Source organism: Camelus dromedarius, chromosome 6 (genome assembly GCF_036321535.1).
Source record: "Camelus dromedarius isolate mCamDro1 chromosome 6, mCamDro1.pat, whole genome shotgun sequence".
Taxonomy (NCBI): Eukaryota; Metazoa; Chordata; class Mammalia; order Artiodactyla; family Camelidae; genus Camelus; species Camelus dromedarius.
Window position 1 is genome coordinate 75728166 of NC_087441.1, and position 19513 is coordinate 75747678.

The 19513-nt window shown below is 42.1% G+C and overlaps 1 protein-coding gene across 4 annotated transcripts; it reads left to right on the plus strand.

The window, feature by feature from the left end:
* The first annotated feature begins 1321 nt into the window (after positions 1-1321).
* Positions 1322-17739, plus strand: OGFRL1 (opioid growth factor receptor like 1). 4 transcript variants are annotated; one of them, XM_064486961.1, is made up of 8 exons: positions 1322-1584; positions 3754-3801; positions 5592-5678; positions 5833-5914; positions 8269-8347; positions 8508-8574; positions 8681-8826; positions 13594-17739. In XM_064486961.1, exons 1-8 carry the CDS (start codon positions 1354-1356, stop codon positions 14258-14260), a joined length of 1407 nt encoding a protein of 468 aa, XP_064343031.1. In that variant the 5' UTR covers positions 1322-1353; the 3' UTR covers positions 14261-17739. The 4 variants fall into 4 exon arrangements, with proteins under 4 accessions (XP_064343031.1, XP_064343032.1, XP_031311774.2 ...); XM_064486962.1 differs by having other exon boundaries at positions 5836-5914; XM_031455914.2 differs by lacking the exon at positions 3754-3801 and having other exon boundaries at positions 1323-1584.
* The last annotated feature ends 1774 nt before the right edge of the window (positions 17740-19513 follow it).

Consider the following 19513-nt stretch of genomic DNA (forward strand, 5'->3'; position numbering starts at 1 on the left):
TGGTTTACTTGTGTGTCTATGACTTAATAGTCTTAGATCATTCATGGATAATTGAAAGTCAGAGCTTCAAGAGAGAAAATCTGGTCTTATTTTATAGATGAGGAAATTTAGGTTTGAGGTAGCTGTGTGACTTGTCCAAGGTCAGAAACTGATTAGGGACAGAGCCACAGCTGCAGTGCTTGAAGAGAGACGATCCTGATTCATTTGTGGAATGGGCATCCTGTTCACCTCTTCCCTCCCTGGAAGCAGCCCATCAATCCTTGATGCAGTCTCATTTCACCACGAAACATTTAGAAAGGAACTACTTGTTTCAAGTACACCAATTTAATTTTATATATGGAACCTATTTTTCTCAGTCCATGTTCAGCACGTGCGCTGAGTCCTTACTAAGTTCTGCACGTGCAGACAGGGCTGCCTTCAGGAGGCTTTCCTTCCACTTAGAAGGTCATCGTATAAAGTTTACCGGAGCCACCTATTCAGTCAGGCTGTTTTATCTTTAAGTGCCTCTATACCACATTTTCTCCTCTTCTCCTTTGATTTATAGAGCAGACCAAGGGGCCAAGGATTCTGAGTTTTTGTTCTACTCAGAGCACGGATTTGGAGTGGGTGTTGATAAAACTATCCACAGATGAATGTGAACGTCTAGGTATTGCTGCTTTTGCTCATTAGAGGAGGTGACAGACAGCTGCGGTCCCCCCAGATCCAGTCGTGAGAGCTTGGATTTTCTGTGGATGTGGTGCCCGGTTACCATAAGCTTTTGTCTTCTGCTGCGGCGATTTCTCTTCCTGCTGTACCGGCCGGGTGAAGGGGCGGGGATGGCCATGGCTTGCTCACGGACGGGGACACTTCCCCGGACACAGGTCCGCCCACTGCTCTCCCGGAGCGGGGCGGATCGCACCGCCTGCCGGGCCGGGGCGAGGGGAAGGCCCGACCGGTGGTCCCGGCCCCAGGTGCTGTGGGGAAGAGGGGGCGGCGGCGGACCCCGATCACTCCCGGGGACGTCGGGGGCCGAGGGAGGCGGGCCTTCCGGGCTGCAGAGCCGAGAGCGAGGTGCGCGCCGGGGCCGGGGCGGGCGGCTCGCGCCCGCGGGGAGGCGGGGACGCGGGGAGCGATGGGCGGGCTCGGGCGCGGGCGGCGGCTGTCCCCCGGCCGCGGGCTCCTCCCCGCCTGTGCGCCCGCCCGCCGCTCGCCCGCCGCGCGGAGGCAGTGCGGCCCGGGCGCGCCGAGGTGCCGCCCCGCGCCCCGGCCGCGGCCAGGCCCGGGCCCCAGCGCCGCCGCCGCATCCCGCCCGCCCGCCCGCGCCCCGCAGCCCGCGCCCGCCCGCGCCCGCCCGCGCCCGCTCTCGCCTCGCCGATGGGCAACCTGCTCGGCGGGGTCAGCTTCCGCGAGCCCACCACCGTGGAGGACTGCGACTCCACCTGGCAGACCGACTCAGAGCCCGAGCCCGAGGAGCCGGGGCCAGGCGGCGACGAGGGCCCGGGGCGCGAGCCGGAGCAGCCCGCGCAATCCCCGGAGCGAGCCGGCGGGCGGCCCCGCGCCAGCCCCGCGCCGGACCGGGACGCCCAGGCGGCGGGCGCCGAGCAGGTATGCGGCCCGCGGCGGCCTCGGCCGGGGGAAAAGGACGTCCCCGGGGGGAGGAGCGGTCCCGGCCACCCCCGCGCGCAGGTGGCACGCGCAGGTGGCAGGGGCGGGGGCGCGGGTGGCTGGTCCCGGGGACCCAGGGCCTGCGGGGGCCGGGGGCGCGGGGCCGCCTGCTGCCGGCTTGGGGCCCGAGCCCAGCCACCACGAGGAAGTCCCTCCGGGCGGAACCCAACTTGAATGGGTGTTTCGTTGCCTCCGCAGCGCAGCTGGGTGATGCGAAGCTGGGGTGGGAGGAACCTGCCTAAAAATAGACGACGGTGAAAACCCGTCTAGTGCATCTTACTGGTCAGAATTACCCAGAATAAGGTGGGACCGCGATTGAGCAGCCAGCACTGTTCCCTACGGAGGGGTCTACCGCTTTCCGAAGTATCCTAGAAGGCCCCCATCCGACGTTAACACAACATAGTTCTTATTCCAAGTAAGGCCTGCCCACCCAGGAGTTCAAGGCATGCTTCGAAAATCTTATTTCAACCGGAAGACTTGTTGATCCAACTGCGCTTAAGTCATTTGCCCAGTGCAACTTGGATGAGGTGTTAGTGAAGAGATGAATATCTCTTTTAATCTCTGATGGACTGAAAATAATTCAGAAAACTTAAAAAAAGAGAGGAACTGCAGAGCCAACCCTCTGAAGAAGTGTGCATCGTGGAGGTCTTCCCAGCATGTGGTTCTGCATTAGGCCTCCCTCTTTATCAGCCATGGGGGTTGAGAAGGGGGAATGGAGCCCTCAGTCTAATGTAACCACGGGGTACTTGGCTGGAGTAGAGGAAATCAGCTCCTGCATTTTACAGTGAAGGCTGCCTCATCTGTCCTGATGATCATCTCCGTTTAGGTCAGGAGGAAGCAGTCTTAGTGCAGGCTGGATGCTAAACATTTTATTTCCATTACCTGCAATTTTGGGGGTGGGGTGGGAGTTGCTGTTTTGAATCCCCATTTTAGAGAAACTTGAGGCCCAGAAGGAGAAACTTGCCCAAGATCATCCAGAGAGAGAGGTGCTTTGATCTGCTGGAATTGTGAATATATTTCTGCCTCTTGGCTCTGGGTCATTTTGTCCAGCAAATTAAGACCCAGGGAAGTATTAGACGCTGTATTGCAGTGTTTACCCCTTCCACTTGTCTCCCATTTAAATAACCTTCTCAAGAAGTTTGGAATTTAAAAAAACACCAGCTCAGATTCAGTCCAACTAACCAGGTCCATGTGTATAAAACAGTTTGATAATTAATGTTTCAATCTGTTAATTGCAACCTCAGTACATGGTAGGTCACCCCAACCCTCTATTTTCCCCTTTAATGATTAATTTTTCTTGTCAGTATCATCATGTCACTTCTTTAAAAAATCTACTTTTAAATTTTGTATCTGACTGTTCCCTACCCCCCATAGTCATTTGCGAGTACTTCAAATTACCTTTAAAATACATCCCAGGCTGGCTGCGTCTTACCACCCTCATTGCTGTACTCTAGTCCAAGTGTGTATTTGAGAAATGACTGTGATATTAACTAAGGTCGGGAAATCTAGAAAGAAAGCAGCAACAGAAGTTAAATCAAGAATTCTCTTGAGTTTAATACCCTATGAGACATCCAAGTGGAGTTGTTGAGAAGTTAATTATGTCTATGAGTGGAGCCTCAGTCCAGGACTGGAGTTGTCAGCATATAAATTGGTGGTATTCAAGTCATGGGAAGACATAGTCATGAAGGCGAGTGAGAAACGTGGATTAAGCCCCCTCGCGCTCCTCCATTTAGAGCCTGTGAACAGGAGGAGCCAAATATGAGGCTGACCAATGATATAGGAGGAAAAACCAGGCCAGGTGTGGCATATGACAGTGTTTCAGGACAGAGGGAGGCGTTAACTGGCCTGATGCTGCCAGAAGGTCGCCTGAGTTGAGCACTGAGAAATGGTTTGGTGAGATGGAAATTTGTTAGTGACATTCACAAGAGCCATCTTGATGGAATGTGGGGGATGAAAACCTGACTAGGGAGGGTCTGGGGAGAATAGGAGAGGACGGAACCGACAGGGACTGTGAGCAGCTCTCTGGTGATGTTTTACTATAAAAGGGAGCAGAGCTGTCATTGCGGGGGGGATTGGGGTCAGTCTCAATTTGTGTGTGTTTATTTTAAGATTAGAGATACTACAGCATGTTTGCTGAGGGAAATGACGAGGAGACAGGTAAGTTTTGATACAGGAACTAGGAACAGTATGTTAAGGAGCAGAATCCGTGGCAGAGCAGGTGAAGGCAGTGGGATGGAGACCAAGAGGAGCGGAAGTGGAGGAACCGGCGGATGCGGCAGGTTGGCACGTTTAGAGGTCGGAGGAGGCAGCTGTTCCCCGGATAATTGTGGGAAATAGGTAGGGTGTGAGTCATTCTCATTTCACAGATGATAAAACCAAGATGCAGTTAAAGGCCTCACAAATAAGCAGCAGATTTAAGACTCAGCCCAAGGATCCTGACTCCCAGGTTGGGGTTTTGACATTATACCAAAGTTTCTATAGCGATCCTTTGTGTTTAGTGGGGCTTAAACTGACTCATGCTGAGCTAGCTGGACTTCGAGCCCAGAGCCTGGGGTTCTGGTTGCTTCCCTATCTCTGGGCTCCGTGTCTTGTTAAACTTCTCCAAGCCTGGATTTCCTTGTTTCTAAGATGCAAGTGCTCCTAACTGCCTGCCAGGTGTGTTATAAGGGTCAAATTAAATACTGCACGTGTAAGTGCTTTGTAAACGGGAAAGTGCTTTTCTGCACAAACGTAGGATGACGCTCCGCATGGTTGTGGCTCAGGCTCTGTAGATTGAGAGCCTTGAGAGGCAGAGCTGTTTTGAAACATGTGGCAAGGACCAGAACTTAAGCTTTCCTGTTCTTATGCAACATGATGGGGTCGCTGACGTTAAACAACAGAGAATTTTGTGCTCAGGTGTCTCGGTACTTGTAGTAATGGTGAGCACCACGCTACTTCAAAAATGTGTGAAAATGGCTGAGAGGGTGGCAGTCTGTCTACACAGATGGGGTGGGGGCTGATGAGGAGAGGACTTGGGGCAGAGCTCATAATAAATGTCCCGATCTAAACTTTGTCATCTGTTCATCGTCGTCACCATTCTCATTCTTCTGCGTGACACTGGACCCAAAGCACTTTCTTATACGTTATAATAGTACATGTGGTTAGAGACTGTAAACTGGTTATATGGACCTGGATCTTATACTTTAAACATTATGTCATGGGGATGGGGATTGTGTTTAGAATTTAAGCAGTATGAGTGAACTACCACATATAAGTTACTACAATGTGAGGTTCATTCCAGTTGAGAGCTTTTATTGCTTTGTGTGTATATAGTTTAAACTTGCTAATTTGTATCACATTGTATGATCACTGACTTAACAGAAAGTCATTTATGCCTTTGTGCACTTGCTACGTGCTGTAAAGGATGGAGTTTAGAAAGCTATTTAGTTTGTTTTAAAAGCCCCCATTCCTTTCATCAGTATTACTTGATTTCCAAGTACAGCAAAATATTGCAAAATTAATGATAGTTTTCTTAGTAGAATTGAATTATTATTTTAACACTTTTTTTTTTTTTTAGTGTGATGTATTCTAAAGTAAGTTTTGTTGTAGTATCACTTGTGTTACCTCTGGTGAAATATATGTCTTGAATTCATTTTGAGTTGTTTCTGATGGATACTGACCCATAACATTTGGCCTCTAGAGGCTTTTGGTGAAGAATAAAGTTTTTTTATTTAGTAAAACACCTTAGGACAAATGTTATTGGCCTCAAATCAGGAACCAAGGATGCCAATAAATGTTGCTAGGGAGCATTATCAAAAGGATGTTTATAGTATCTCATTAATCTGGACAGCTTGACAGTTCTCAGGCTTTCTTTATGGATAGTCATTATTTTAAGTTTGTTCTGGAAATCTCTCTAAGTGGGATTATCTTCCTTCAACATGTAAATGGAATTTCACTTTTAATTTTAGGGTGGTGATTCCACTGAAGCAACTGCCAAACCAAAGAGAAGTTTTTATGCTGCGAGGGATTTGTACAAATACCGACACCAGTACCCAGTAAGACTCTAGAATGGCTTTCTTTTTCTAAAATGTAAAATATTTCCTTTCTGTTTTTGTTACTTTGGGGTGCCAATGAGCAAACATGCAAGAAAGGTCCTTGTGCCTTTTTTATATGTCCATATGCTGGAGATTGATTTATTTTTTCCTTTAGCAGAACTTCAAAGATATCCGGTATCAGAATGACTTAAGCAATCTTCGTTTTTATAAGAATAAAATTCCCTTTAAGCCAGATGGTGAGTAATCTACTACCTTGGTAAAAAGCAGACTTTTAAAATAATACTACAGCTAGTTATTCTTTGTTTATTCCATGGTCCATACACTCTTAATGCATTTAATGCATTGGTTCGTTGACTGGCTTTACTTTCCTCTGCTGTCTGTTTCCCCAGAGACCTAGACCCTAGCGCTGTGAGCATCCTCTCGGTAAATTCTGGAGGAATAACGTGAGGGTTAGCAATACCTTCCCACCACGTGTTTGCAGTGGCTACTACTCTCTGAAAGGTAGTGGGCGCCATTTTTGTGAGAGGAAGAGAGGAGATTTATAGCACCACAGAATATTAGATTATTAAAATGGAACATTAGGGGAAATTAAAGTCAACTTTCTCGTTTTAAAGATGAAGTCACTGAGTTCCACAGCTTGCATGACTGACTTGGGTCACTGGATCACAGTCTTGGGTCTGGGTTCTAGAGTTAAGTATTCTTTTCACTGTGCCACACCCCCAGAATATTTAGAACCTAATTGAAAAGTGATGTTTGTACTAGAGTAAGCTTTCCTGTTGATTTTCAGATTCAGGGGTCGGGGGGAGTGGGGCTACCGCAGTTCCAGTTCAGAGTTAGGACATCCTAGGAAGGGGACCACAGACACTCAACCAAATAAACGTGTCCCCCTTTACAACTCTACAGTTGCCCTCATAGGATCTTTTCTAAACCTAGAGTGAGAGGATGCAGCCTCCAGGGTGACAGGCATGTTTCACAGAGGCACCACGTTGTGGTTCCTGGTGGGCATCCTAATTGTATGCAGGTCAGACCAGAAAGCTGGCTGTTCTCCTTAGAGCCCGTAATCTCTGCGAGGTGACCAGATGGCCCTGGCCGCTGCACTCTGCTCTCAGTGGAAACTCAGCCAAATCCACAGCACTGTGAGCCAGGGAACGAAGGTCGCGGACTGCAAAGCTTTCCGGAGGGCAGGACCTTGCATTCTTTGGTGAATTAACTGGAGGAAGAATATGTAAATGTGGGGTGGAGCTTTGGGAGGAGGAGTCTCCTATATTGTGCACTGGCAGACACGTCTGCTGGGAATTGGGACTTAAGGACATTGCTGAAGTGGCCAGATCCTCTTGTCTTTAATTAATTTCTGGTGTCCCAGAAGTCAGCCCTGTTTTGGAAGGAACCCTCTAGATAAAAATGCTCTGTCATATTTACTAATGGTGGAAACACGCTGCTTTATTTACTAATCAAAATAATACTAATTAAATTAGTTTTTTAGGACCTGGGGTAAGAAAACCTTTTGAAGAAATGCAATGGCAGATTGTTAATTTGACTCTGATATGAATTTAATAAAATTTACCTAAAGGAATGCCTTCAAATATTAAAAACATTGAACGTAGAGATAATGACAGTGTTTAACCAAATTATTTTTGTATTTCCAACAGTGCATTTATTTTTGAGGTAGTAATTTAGAGCAATAACTTAAAGCAATGCATTAATTTTTTTGTAATCTTTATCACAAAATTTATTTGGAAATCTTGTAAGATTGGGTGGGGGTCAGAATAAGCAGGCGGATTTTACTGTAATAAGTTCTTATGGGAGGAAAATAGGAAGCGATCAAAGGAAGGGCTTACATTTTAGAACCGGAGACCTGTGCTCTATTTCTAGACATGTTCTTTTATGAGTCAGTGACTTTGACCAGATCACACGATTTCCTCAGTAAAAGCGGGGCTATCCAGATAGAGAGTCCCTGCGCAGTCGGCCTGACGGGCCCTGCAGATAGGGGGCGCTCACCACCCACCGTCTCCTTGCATTTTTCTTTCCACCTTTCCTTCTCCTTTTTCCTGCATCTCTCCTCTTTCTCATCCCCCCACGTCTGTCTCCTTTCTTTCTTTACCCCTGGGATACATTTCATTTTTATTCGATCTAGTATTTGAAGAACTATCTGTCCCTCCAAGGCAGAGGCTGGCAGACTTCTGTGCAGCGCAAGGTCGGAAGCATCCTCAGCTTTGTGGACCATATGATCTCTGTTGCAGTGGACTCAACTCCACTGCTGTATATAAATGCATGAAAGAATGTGCGTGGCTGTGTTCCAGTAAAGCTTTCTTTATAAAACAGGACGGCAGGCCATAGTTTGCCAGCTTCTGCTTTAGAGTAACTGTCCAGTAGAACTTTCTGCAATTTGAGGCACCATTAATTTTTTTTTAAGTCAGGCTTATGACATAACTGAGTATTTGGCATAGGGTATTCACCTTATAAAAGCATTGCTCTTGTGTGCTGTTATTAAGTTCTAAAAAGTTTTAATATAAAGCTTAAGTGATTAGATCTTAAAATGCTTTTCAACAATGTTTGAAATGCCTGGTTCATCTCCCTTTTCACCGTTTAGGTGTTTACATTGAAGAAGTTCTCAACAAGTGGAAAGGGGATTATGAGACTCTGGAGCACAACCACACTTACATCCAATGGTCAGTCCCATGTTCTCTCTCTTCTCACACTTACATCCAATGGTCAGTCCCATGTTCTCTCTCTTCTCTCTCTTCTCTCTCTTAAACAGCCGTGTCCTGTTTAATCATGGATGCTTTCCAGGCAACATTAATCTAAAAAAATTGTTTTTCTAAAAAATAGGCTCTTCCCTCTGAGAGAACAAGGCTTGAACTTTTACGCAAAAGAACTAACTACATATGAAATTGAGGTAATGCAGGCTTGTTTTGTTTCACGTGAAATAGCCAAATAATACTACCATGTGATTGCCCTGTCACTCCCGAGTCCCTTCAACTGCCTTTTCTTTTTTTTATTAGGAATTCAAAAAAACAAAAGAAGCAATTCGAAGGTTCCTCCTGGCTTATAAAATGATGTTAGAATTTTTTGGAATAAAACTGATCGATAAAACTGGAAATGTTGCTCGGGCTGTTAACTGGCAGGAGAGGTTTCAGCATCTGAATGAGTAAGTAAAGCCCCGCCTGCCGTACATCCCAGCCGGCTTATTTTCCCTTGGTTGGAATTCTCCGTGGAACGCAGGAATAAGTAGCAGATGGACCCAGGAATTTGAATTCAAAAGCTAGTCCAAAGTGCCTTTTATTCCCGGTTCTGTATTCCCAAAACAAAACAAAGCAACAACTGAAAAGAAGGATATTTCAGGTAGAAATATGGCTACTCAATTTCAGAGCTGGTTCTTCCTGAAACCTCTCCACTGCCCACAGCCAAGTGTGGTCTCTCTCCCTCTTTATACCACATTTCTTGGCATTTGTGGTTATTGTTTATATACATTTCTCCAAACCAGCTCTCCTAGGTTGTAAGTTTCTTGAAGCGCAGTCTGTCCCTCAGGCCTGGTGCCTTCTTAGCTTAAATCCATGAATTAAGCCTCTGATCTATAAAAATCATTTTGTAAGACTGAGATGTACACATCCACTTTCCTAAGAAAGAGGGAAAATTAGAATCTTCATCATTTAGGTCAAAAACAAAAGCCCATTTTCGCTTAGTAAATCCTAAAACCTGTGAAGAAAATATAAACGGTTGATTTGGAATTGATTTGCTGTGTTCTTTTGCTTGGATATTTATAACTTTCATTAATACGTTTACCCAAAGTTTTTTTTTTTTTAATTATTTTCTTTGCATGCAAACTGGCGGGTTATTTTGTTTTTCTTTTTAATTATAGGGTAACTTATGAGTGCCAGACTATGAAACCAACAACTTTAAAACATTTTTAGCACGTTGCAATTAGTTGAACTGGGCAAGTATTAAGAGAAAAATAATTAGAACTAACCTAAGAAATTTGTCTTTGCCCCAAACAGAGTTTTGTGCATCAAATAACTAAATGTTTTGTGTTTTTCTAGAACTTTTATCTTGCTTTGGTAAAATGAACACTTAGGTCTTCCTTTTACTTTATTAGTTATAGTCAACACTGTTAAAATGGTAGCTTATACTAAAATACTCAAATATGGGCATAAAGCCTTATGGTCTTGACCAGAACACCCATTAACTCATAACTCAAGTTAAATGGGATTTATAAAGGGCATTTATTGGAGAAGTGTCTGTGCCTCTGCCAAAGCCATGCAGGTAGCGATCTCTGGATGACATTTCTAAGCACTCGCGTCAGACTGTCAATGACAACTGCATGCAAGCAGCCTATTGATGTGAAGGAGGGCAGAAGTCAGTCTTTGAAGAGAATCTGATAGTATCTCATTTTCCGTGTACTCACAAGTGTCATCTTAGAGAATCCCCTTTTCCACCTTGTAGTTTTGGGTTAGAGTAGCAAGCTTATTTAGTAAATGTTTGTTGAATGAATAAGTGATGAACAAGACAGGGTTGTCAGCCTAAATCCTCCTTGGTGTTTTATCATCAGATCCTCTCATTGGTAGCTGGACACAGAGCCCTTCTGAAGGCTTTCATTAAATGACCTCCTGGCTTGGGGCAGCGAGGGCAGCCTGACCCTTGCTGCCCCGTCTCACTCGCTGTGCCATCCAGCTCCTTTCTTGCCACCACCATATTGCCTTTCCGTGGATATCGCATACAGCTTTGATTGGTGTTTTAATCTGTATGACATCCTGAGTTTTTCAGAGTGGGCAGGCAACTCACTATATTTATAGTAGCCCAGCAGACAAAAACTATTGACTGAAAGTGAGATGAAATAGTGAACAAGTGACCATGACTTGAAGAGGTGAAAGATTTTCAAACGTGAGAGTGCCAGAGACATAGACCAACCACTAAGGTGTTCTTCCAGGTTTATCTGCAGTCACGTACTGCGCTGTATTTCAGGCCCTGGAAGCCCCTCTCACTTTTGTGTTCTGTGTCCTGGTTCCTGCCTTTTGTGTCTTCCGTCTTCTCCCACCTAGTCTTCCTGACAGCTTCCGCCCTTTCCACCGCCCTTACCTCTGGAAGCCCACCTTTGCTCTTTTATCTGCCGTGAGACCCCCGAGTCTCCTCACAACAGTAGGAGGGTGGGGGGTTTTTGTATTTATTTGTGACATTTATTTCAAATCCTACTGAAATACCCAGTTTCTTTCTTGCATGATTTTGTTCCATAATCCTGATCTTTTATTCTCTTTAACCCAAGGTTTGGTCCTCTTCTCCTGTTATGTAAGTTTTTTAATTGGAGAGTGTGTTGACACAGATAAGTGTGCACAGACATTTTATCATGGTGATTCATCTTGGACTGGATATGTGAAATTGAGCTGGTTGCAAAGATAGTAAATTTTCTTGTGTCGTATAACTCCTTTTTGGGAGTTTTAAAGGAAAATATTCTTCCACTTTTCCATACATCCCTTTCTCCTCAATTTATGAAGCGGCTCCTGCCCAGGGATTTTACCACTGAGGTTTTAGGGTATCCAGACTTTACACTAACCTGACAACTAGGTCAGTCCTGCTGGTAATGGCATGTTGTCTCAACTTCACTCCAATTTGTATTGTCTTAAAAGACTGGTACTTCCTAACCATTAAAAAACACAGATTCATAAACCTGAAATGAAGCTGTGCTATGTTTTACCCATTGGCCTTCAAAGAGTTGAATATTAAGATGATACTATTTTGGTAAACGGAGAGAATAATAAAAACTGCTGGATTTTTCTGATATTTGGTTAGCCCGAATCATGGTTTTTGTTTTGTCCATACTCTTTTATTAAAATATACGGCCACAGCCTACACTGTTGGTGAGGATGTCATTTGGTGCCACCACTATGGAGGACAGTATGGAGTTTCCTTAAAAAGCTAAAAACAGACTTACCATATGATCCAGTAGCCCCACTCCTGGGCACATATCCAGAGAAAACTATAATTCAAAAAGATACATGCACCCCAATTTTTATAGCAGCACTATTTACAATAGCCAAGACGTGGAAACAACCTAAGTGTCCATTAACAGATTAATGATTAAAGAAGATATGGTGTGTGTGTGTATATATATTACTCAGCCATAAAAAGAATGAAATAATGCCATTTGCAGCAACATGGATGGACCTAGAGATATCATACTAAGTGAAATAAGTCAAACAGAGAAAGACGAATATCATATGATATCACTTATATGTGTGGAATCTAAAAAAAAATAATGCAAATTCTAATTACAAACCAAAAACAGACTCACAGACAGAAAACAAACTATGATTACCAAATGGGAAAGGGCAAGAATGGATAAATTAGGGGTTGGGTATTAACAGACACACATTACTATGTATAAAACAGATAAACAACAAGGACCTACTATATAGCACACGGAACTATAGTCAATTTCTTGTAATAACATACAATGGAAAAGAATTTGAAAAGGAAACATATATATATGTATGTATATGTATAACTGAATCACTTTGCTGTACACCTGAAACTAACACTGTGAATCAATTATACTTCAATAAAAATTTTTTTAAAAATATAAGGCCATAGAACCACACCATTCCACCCCTCAATTCAATATCCTTCTTCACTCTTCCCAAATAAATGGCTAGTTTTTCCGAAGTGGCTACTCTCACACTTCTGGGAGCCAGGGCACATACGTGCAATGCTTGTACAAAGTTCAGTGTCTGAGGTATAAATAGGTTTTGGGAGATTGGAAATAAGTGATGGTTGTGGCTGTGTGGCAGTGCTGGGTAAAGAAATAAGAAATAACTTGGGCTGTTGAGAACACACATGATTAACATACGTACCTGAAGGTGCCATAGGATGCAGCCAGGTGTTTGTAATCAAGCAACTATTGGGCTGAGTGAGGGAGCAGAGGTAAGGTTATTAGTTATGACCAAATAGGTTTGGAATACTTTCATCTGATAGTGGCCTTAGTTTGGGGACCGAAATGGAAGACGTTAGTGCAATCTGGGGAGAGAAGCATCTTTGGGGTCAGTGCCATTAGAAGCAACATTTGAAATTCTGTGACAGGGAAAGAAGAGGAGAGAGAGGCCACAGATGGAAGAGAGTTTAGGTGCTTAAGTTGGGATGGGTACAAATACAGCAGTCCTGAATACAAAATCTGAGTAATAACAATGGCAATAATAACATCGGTGGTATACAGTGTCTCATACTGACTGTGTTCCACCTGCCCTGCATTTGATTCTTCCAAGTCCAGAGGAGTGTGGGCTGTTTTCCCCATTTTACAGGTGAGGGTACTGAGCTTGAGAGACACCGTGATTTCACACAGATGGAGTTGGCAGAGGTGAATTCAGGCCTGGCTCTGAAGCCCCTACTCTTTGCTCTACAAGTCAGTTTTGCATCCTTTGTCGGAATCCTTCTAGCTGCTTTTCTAACGAGCTGGTTAATGTGGTGGATTTTGCTGAGCAGGTGACCCTGTAAATCGTGCCTTTGGGCTGGACGCTGATGTCGTGTTGACGTTCATCACTGGGTACCTGTGATGGGTGCCACACTTTGGTGATGCTGCAGATGCGCTAGGAGATACTCATCCTCAGTGTATTTAATACACAAACAGCAGTTCAGCCCAGTGGGAATGAATTGTAAATTTAAATATGTTTCAAATATGAAGAACTAAAGGAATGAAGAAAATTTATAGTATATGCTTGAGTTTTATGTAGAGTGGCATTATACTGAGGTATAGAGGTTTAATATCTTCTGTCTTATTCTTCTTAATGGCGTCTGATACAACTTTCAGTACAGTCATTCTGAGACGTGTTCGTGGCTCACAGTTCCATAAAAAATATTTTCCCAATAGTTTTTATTCCCCTGCTTTCTTCCATCTAATTTTTCTCTTTCATTTTATCCAATCCTCTTCCAGGTCCCAGCACAACTATTTAAGAATCACTCGTATTCTGAAAAGCCTGGGCGAGCTTGGATATGAAAGTTTTAAATCTCCCCTTGTAAAATTTATTCTCCAGGAGGCGCTGGTGGAAAATACCATCCCCAATATTAAGCAGAGCGCCCTGGAGTATTTTGTTTACACCATTCGAGACAGAAGAGAGAGGAGAAAGCTCCTCCGGTTCGCCCAGAAACATTACACGCCTTCAGAGAATTTTATCTGGGGACCACCGAGGAAAGACCAGTCAGAGGCCAGCAAAGCTCAGAAAACGCCTGGCCCCGCCGCCTCTGGTCAAAGCAGTCAAACGTCCCTGCATAAAAAATCCAAGGACGCCAAGAATTCCTCCTCCTCGGTGGTGCATGTAAATAGCAAAACAGCTGAAGAAAAAAAGGGGGGACCTGGAGAGCCGGGAGAAGAGACAGATGGGCCGAGCGCAGAGCCGGGCAGTGAGGCCACCGGGCCAGGAAACGCAGAGACAGACGGTGATGCCGACAGTTCCGAGCCTCAGCCAGCAAAAGCACCTAATAGTCCCGTGGAGAAAAAGGAGAGTGGAACTCCTGAAAAAGATGAAGAAAGTGAAAGTCATGACAAAGACTGTGGAAATCCCGGAGATGCAGGTTCCCACGATGATGTACCGTCACAGTGAATTGTCAGAAAACCCACAAGGGTTTTCTGCTGTTCAGTTTACCCCGAGGAACAGAGGTCCCACTTCCACTAGTAGCCAGCTGTTTGTGATCTCTGCTATAAGCTTTGGGTTGTTATTTCATTTTTATTTTGGGCGACACTGAATTTAACATTTAATAAGAAGTTCTAAGGCGAGACCCAATTAATGAATCTGTCCTGGAACACCTTGAGGATGTGAATTTTTCGAATCCTGTACACAGCAGTGACATTTGAATTATTTTCATTATATCTGGAAGTGGTCCTGTAGTCTTTGATACATCGAATAAATTCTTTTGAGAGACCACCTTCTATGTGAAGAAAATCAAGAGGCTAATTTTGTTTCCTTGCTATGCCTTTGCCCTATTTGTGGATTCATTTTTTTTCCCCAAGCTGGAGGGAAGAATTTTGGTCTTCTCAAAGGTGTTCATAAAGAAATGTGGATTTTTTCCTTTTCTTTTTTCATCACAGCACCTCAGCATGTTGATTTTTAAGTTCTTGTAAGTGAGATGGATGTTCTTGGGGAGCTGTAGTGGCCCCTGCCCTTTGGTCAGTCCTGCTGGGTTTTTTTTCCCTCTTCCTTTTCTCCATGCTGGCCCTCACTTGCCACCCTTGTCAGCTGGCCTGTGCATGCCTAGTGTCCATTCAGATGATCCCCTACAGAGGGGACTTTCCACGGTATGATTTCAAGCATTTGCTTTGTTCAAAATACTAGAAAAATATTTTTCTGTATCAAGGGCTTAAAAACCAGTTTTGATGCAGAAATCCAAGAAAAGAATTTTGCCTTCTGTGGCTGTTCCATATAAATTTGGTGCTTGTTTCTGAAGGTGAATGACTGAAGAATTAAAAAAAAAATAAGAAAGGAAATTGTGTGTTTTCAAAAGGCATGCATCTTGAGCTGGCAACAGGCAGTGGTCCCTAAAACCATGAATATCTCAGTGTTCTGCGGTCTGCGCAATTAATGTTGCTTAGTCCACAGTCTATCTTAAAAAAAAAAAACCCTACAACTTACTGCATGTTTTAAGTTGTCAAAACTTGAAATTGAGAACAGACTTGACATCCCATATACTCAGTTTTAATAAGTACTTCATGTGTTAATATTAGGTAAGATCAAATAATTTTATTTCCTATAATATTACTAATTATTATTACACATTAGAAAACAATCCAGCACTGTCATGAGAACTTCAGAGCATACATATAAATATAGTTATAGCAATTAACAGAAAAAATGTTTTCACATTACTTCATTTAGAAAGGAAATGGTTTTTGTGTGTTTCTTAGGCTTTTAGAGAAAGTTCTGTTCACTTTTGCCTCTAGAGAATTTTTACTATGTCCTATTTTTTAACCCCATCATATCATCTTCTGTTATCTTTGTTGATCAAAGGATTTTTAGTAGAGGATTTCTAGAAAAATTAACACACCAATAGTTTGCCTTTAGAGATATGACTTTATTGCCTTGAAATTTACATGAAACATCCCTGTTGCTCAAATCTGACTTTTTCAATATGAATGTTAGTGACACTCATGTTATATATTGTATTTCAATAAATATAAACTATTTTTCTCATTATCATTTCTCATAATATGCCAGGTTTTGCTTTCTACTGTTTTGTGAAGTGAGCATTAGGATTTGAGGAGAGAGTTCTGCTGCATTTCAGCTCCTTTTTTCACACGGACCCTCTAGCATACTGCGTGTTGAAGCCATGTTCCCATGAAGCTCAATAAACAGTTTCACAGGGTTAGGGCATGAGAGTAGGTTGTCACATTGGGCTGAACTGTAGGAATATGATAAACTCAAAATATCTTACCAATTTTGCATACATGATAAAATTTTCAGACCACTTTCTGAATGTATAATATTAAATTTTTGTGACCAGATATTAAAATATTAATAAGCAGCAGATACTAAGATACATGGATATAATCTGAATTACTTAGAAGCTAGTAGTATATCAGAGCCCTTAGAAGCAAAAACATTTCATTCAGTAATTTAGCTTTTAGACAATTATTCCTAATTAGGGATTTGATTAGATTGTGCCCTTTAATTTGAGATTATTTAGTCTCGAGGGAAAACTGCCTGGCTTCCATTTAGAACAGTGGCCTTTGTCCACGGTTGTGGTGGTGGTTTTTTTTTAATGCATATTCACATGTACCAGTATGGTTCCTGCATTTAATCTGTAAATAACTTATGAGAGAATTACTCAGTGGAAACAAATGAGAGGGTGGCATTCCTTTTGCAGATAAAAATTATGAGAGTCTAGAATTTTTTTTCTATTAAGAATACTTTGTACATTCAATAGTTTTAAAGTAAGATCTATAGGTGTGTATTTATGTGTGTGTTAGAAATGAAACGGCCCTCTGGGTTTGACTCTGATGTTTTTTGTATTTTTAAAAACTACCATGTGCTTGCAGAAATTTACTGAGAAGCTGTTATAAAAGTGCAGTGTAGCATGGCCAAAAAACTAGAAACATTATTGAATTTTTGCAAATATACAGACTTTATCGTTGTACCATGGGCTGCAAGGATGCTAAGTATTGGCTATTGGTAAAATACTATTTTGCATTTCACAGCAAATAGATGTTATATCGCTTGCTTAGCCTAGTATATTTTTTCCCGATTTTTTGTGCTTTCATATCCCAAAGGAGATGATATATGTGAAAATATTTTGAAATACTGTAAAGTGGTATATAATCATAAGATATATTTCTGTACAGTAGAGAAAAAGTGTATAACATTAAGAATATTGTACCATTACACATTCTCATGCTCAATATCATAAGAAACTCTAAAGAATCATGACAGAGGTGACCATCTGTCTGCTTTCTCTAAATCAGGTCTAGTTCTCAGTTCAAAAATTATTTTGTATAGTTTTATTTTGAATTTAGGTCTTGAGAAACTACTTTTTTTCAGCTTCAAGGAGAAAATAAAACATAACTCAGGAGTTACTAGAGAAGTTCTAAGTTTTTTTGCTAAGTATTAAAATATACACATTACATTTATAAAATTACCTACTTTGCTTCTAGATTTTATACTTTGAAAGTATGACCTAGTGAAAAAGGAAAAACAGCACAGTGTTACATCTGAGTTACTCTTTAAAAAATCATTTTAGTAAGTAAACGTCTATGTCAAGTGGTCAAAAATTGGTCAAACTGATGGAGAGAGAATATTTGGTTAATTGTTTAAAGTTAAATTTCCCAAGTTTATGGTAGAGTTATGGTTGAGTTTATAATCTAGTGAGTAACTAAGTCAGGCAGGCGTTTGGTATGTCTGTAATTGAGGCTCTTCTAAAAGCTTTTATTTTCTCACCCACGGAAAGGACATCCTTGATCTTGCTTGATTGTAATCGCCTCTGTGTGTCTTTTCAGGTTTGTTTGGGGTAAGTGGAGCTCTTTTGTTATAGGAATAGTTTTGAAGATTTCTATTTTGTTTCCTATTTTTAAAATTCCCATTTTTTTTTTTTTCTCTTGGGATATATCCATTAGGTAGGCTGGAGGTAGGCACCCTAGAATCATTTCAAACGTAGGTGCAGTTGTACAGAATGATGGCCTGGGCCAGTGTAGGGTCTGGAAAATGAGGGGTGTACATGCATTGACTTCTTCCAGCTTTGAATTCTGTAGTGTTTGTTGCATGAACAGATTTGTGTGGGTAATCTCTCGGGTAACAGTGAGTACTACCCTGCCTCCTTCCCTGTCGTACTCATCCAGCCCACCAGCAGACTGTGTTTGGGACAGACCATGTTTTAGAGGTTCCTTATTACTGAAGTGAATGATAATATAGTTATAAATATGAATGCCTGGAGGTGTCCAGATGTGCCTTAGTTAATGTAAATGGTTTTCATTCAGAAGTTTAAATTTTTACTCCATTATAAAAATCCTGCCAGAAGGAACATTCCAAACCATGAATATCAGTTATTTTAATGAAATTTTCTTTGGTGCTTTTTCATTTTGGAGAAATTTCCATTTGTGTCAGTAGCATTAGTTCAGAAGGGAGTGTACTAGCCACACTGTTCAAATGTGTTCTATTTGACAAAGTGTTTACAGTAAGAAAGATTAACTACATTGTTACATTTATTTATGCCTCAGCTTCATTTTGCTACACACTATAATTTTCATTGTAAACATTTTCCAGCTACTACAAGTAATATTTATCTGTGTTTTACTTTTGTTTTTAGACGCTGATGGATGTAGAAACTGGAATTCTATTAGAGAAATGGTTTAAAAGTTTAATTCCAATAGATGGTTGGAGGAATCTGAAATTAATTTGGAAAACTTTAATGCTGTGGTTTTACTAGGAACATTTAAACAGTTCCGTCCTTGCCTTTTGCCCTAGATTAGGATTTTTTTTTTTTTGTCATCTGCTTTTTTCCTCAACTGCTGAGAAGCTTACTGTTCTAGTTATTTGTGGGGAAAAACTTCTTAAAATGCTTGTTTCCTTGAATTAAAATTGTTCATGTGGAGGACACAATTAACTGCTTTGTTTATGCCTGGAGGCTGAGTTCAGAGAAGCGGAGGTGACCACGAACCAGAGTGGGTGTCTTGGTGGAGGACAGCCCGCGCTGGGCTGCAGCCTCTCCAGTGGCAGGAGGGGTCTGTGGAGTCCCCTCTGGATGAGGAGGGGGTTGGGCCCCATGATCGCAGACTTCTGAGGAAGTGACCCTCCTCCTTGGACTCCATGCACAATTTCATTGGGCATCAGTTTTCATAAAATAACTGTTATCATTCATTCGCCACCATTTTGGAGTTGTTTAGGAAATTGTGAGCAGTTGGACACCTGCTCTGTAAATTACAGCTGAACTGTGTGACTATCCTGGGTCACACTGAAATGCTTATTCCACCTGCCACGCTCCCCTGTTCAAAAATTCTGATTGTCAATCAAAAATTATTGGAGGTTGTCCTTTCAGTGGGATATATATATATATATATTATATATATCGCTTCATAAAATGAATCAGTGTACTTTAACGAAAGGCACCAATGCTCATTTGTCATGCTCAAAGACCTTTTTATAAAAAAAATCAGAAACCTTATGTATTATGTATTCAAATATATAAATATATTTAAGCTATGAAGCTGATCATATTTTCATTTTTAAATTATAATGGAGTTTGTGGAACAGTTACATTAGCTAGAGAAAGTTATATAATAAGCTTTGGGTCTAAGAAACATCCAAGTTCTGCACTCATTCATCAGATGAGCACCTTTTTCAGTGCTGATAGGTTGAGTTTCATGTGAAGAA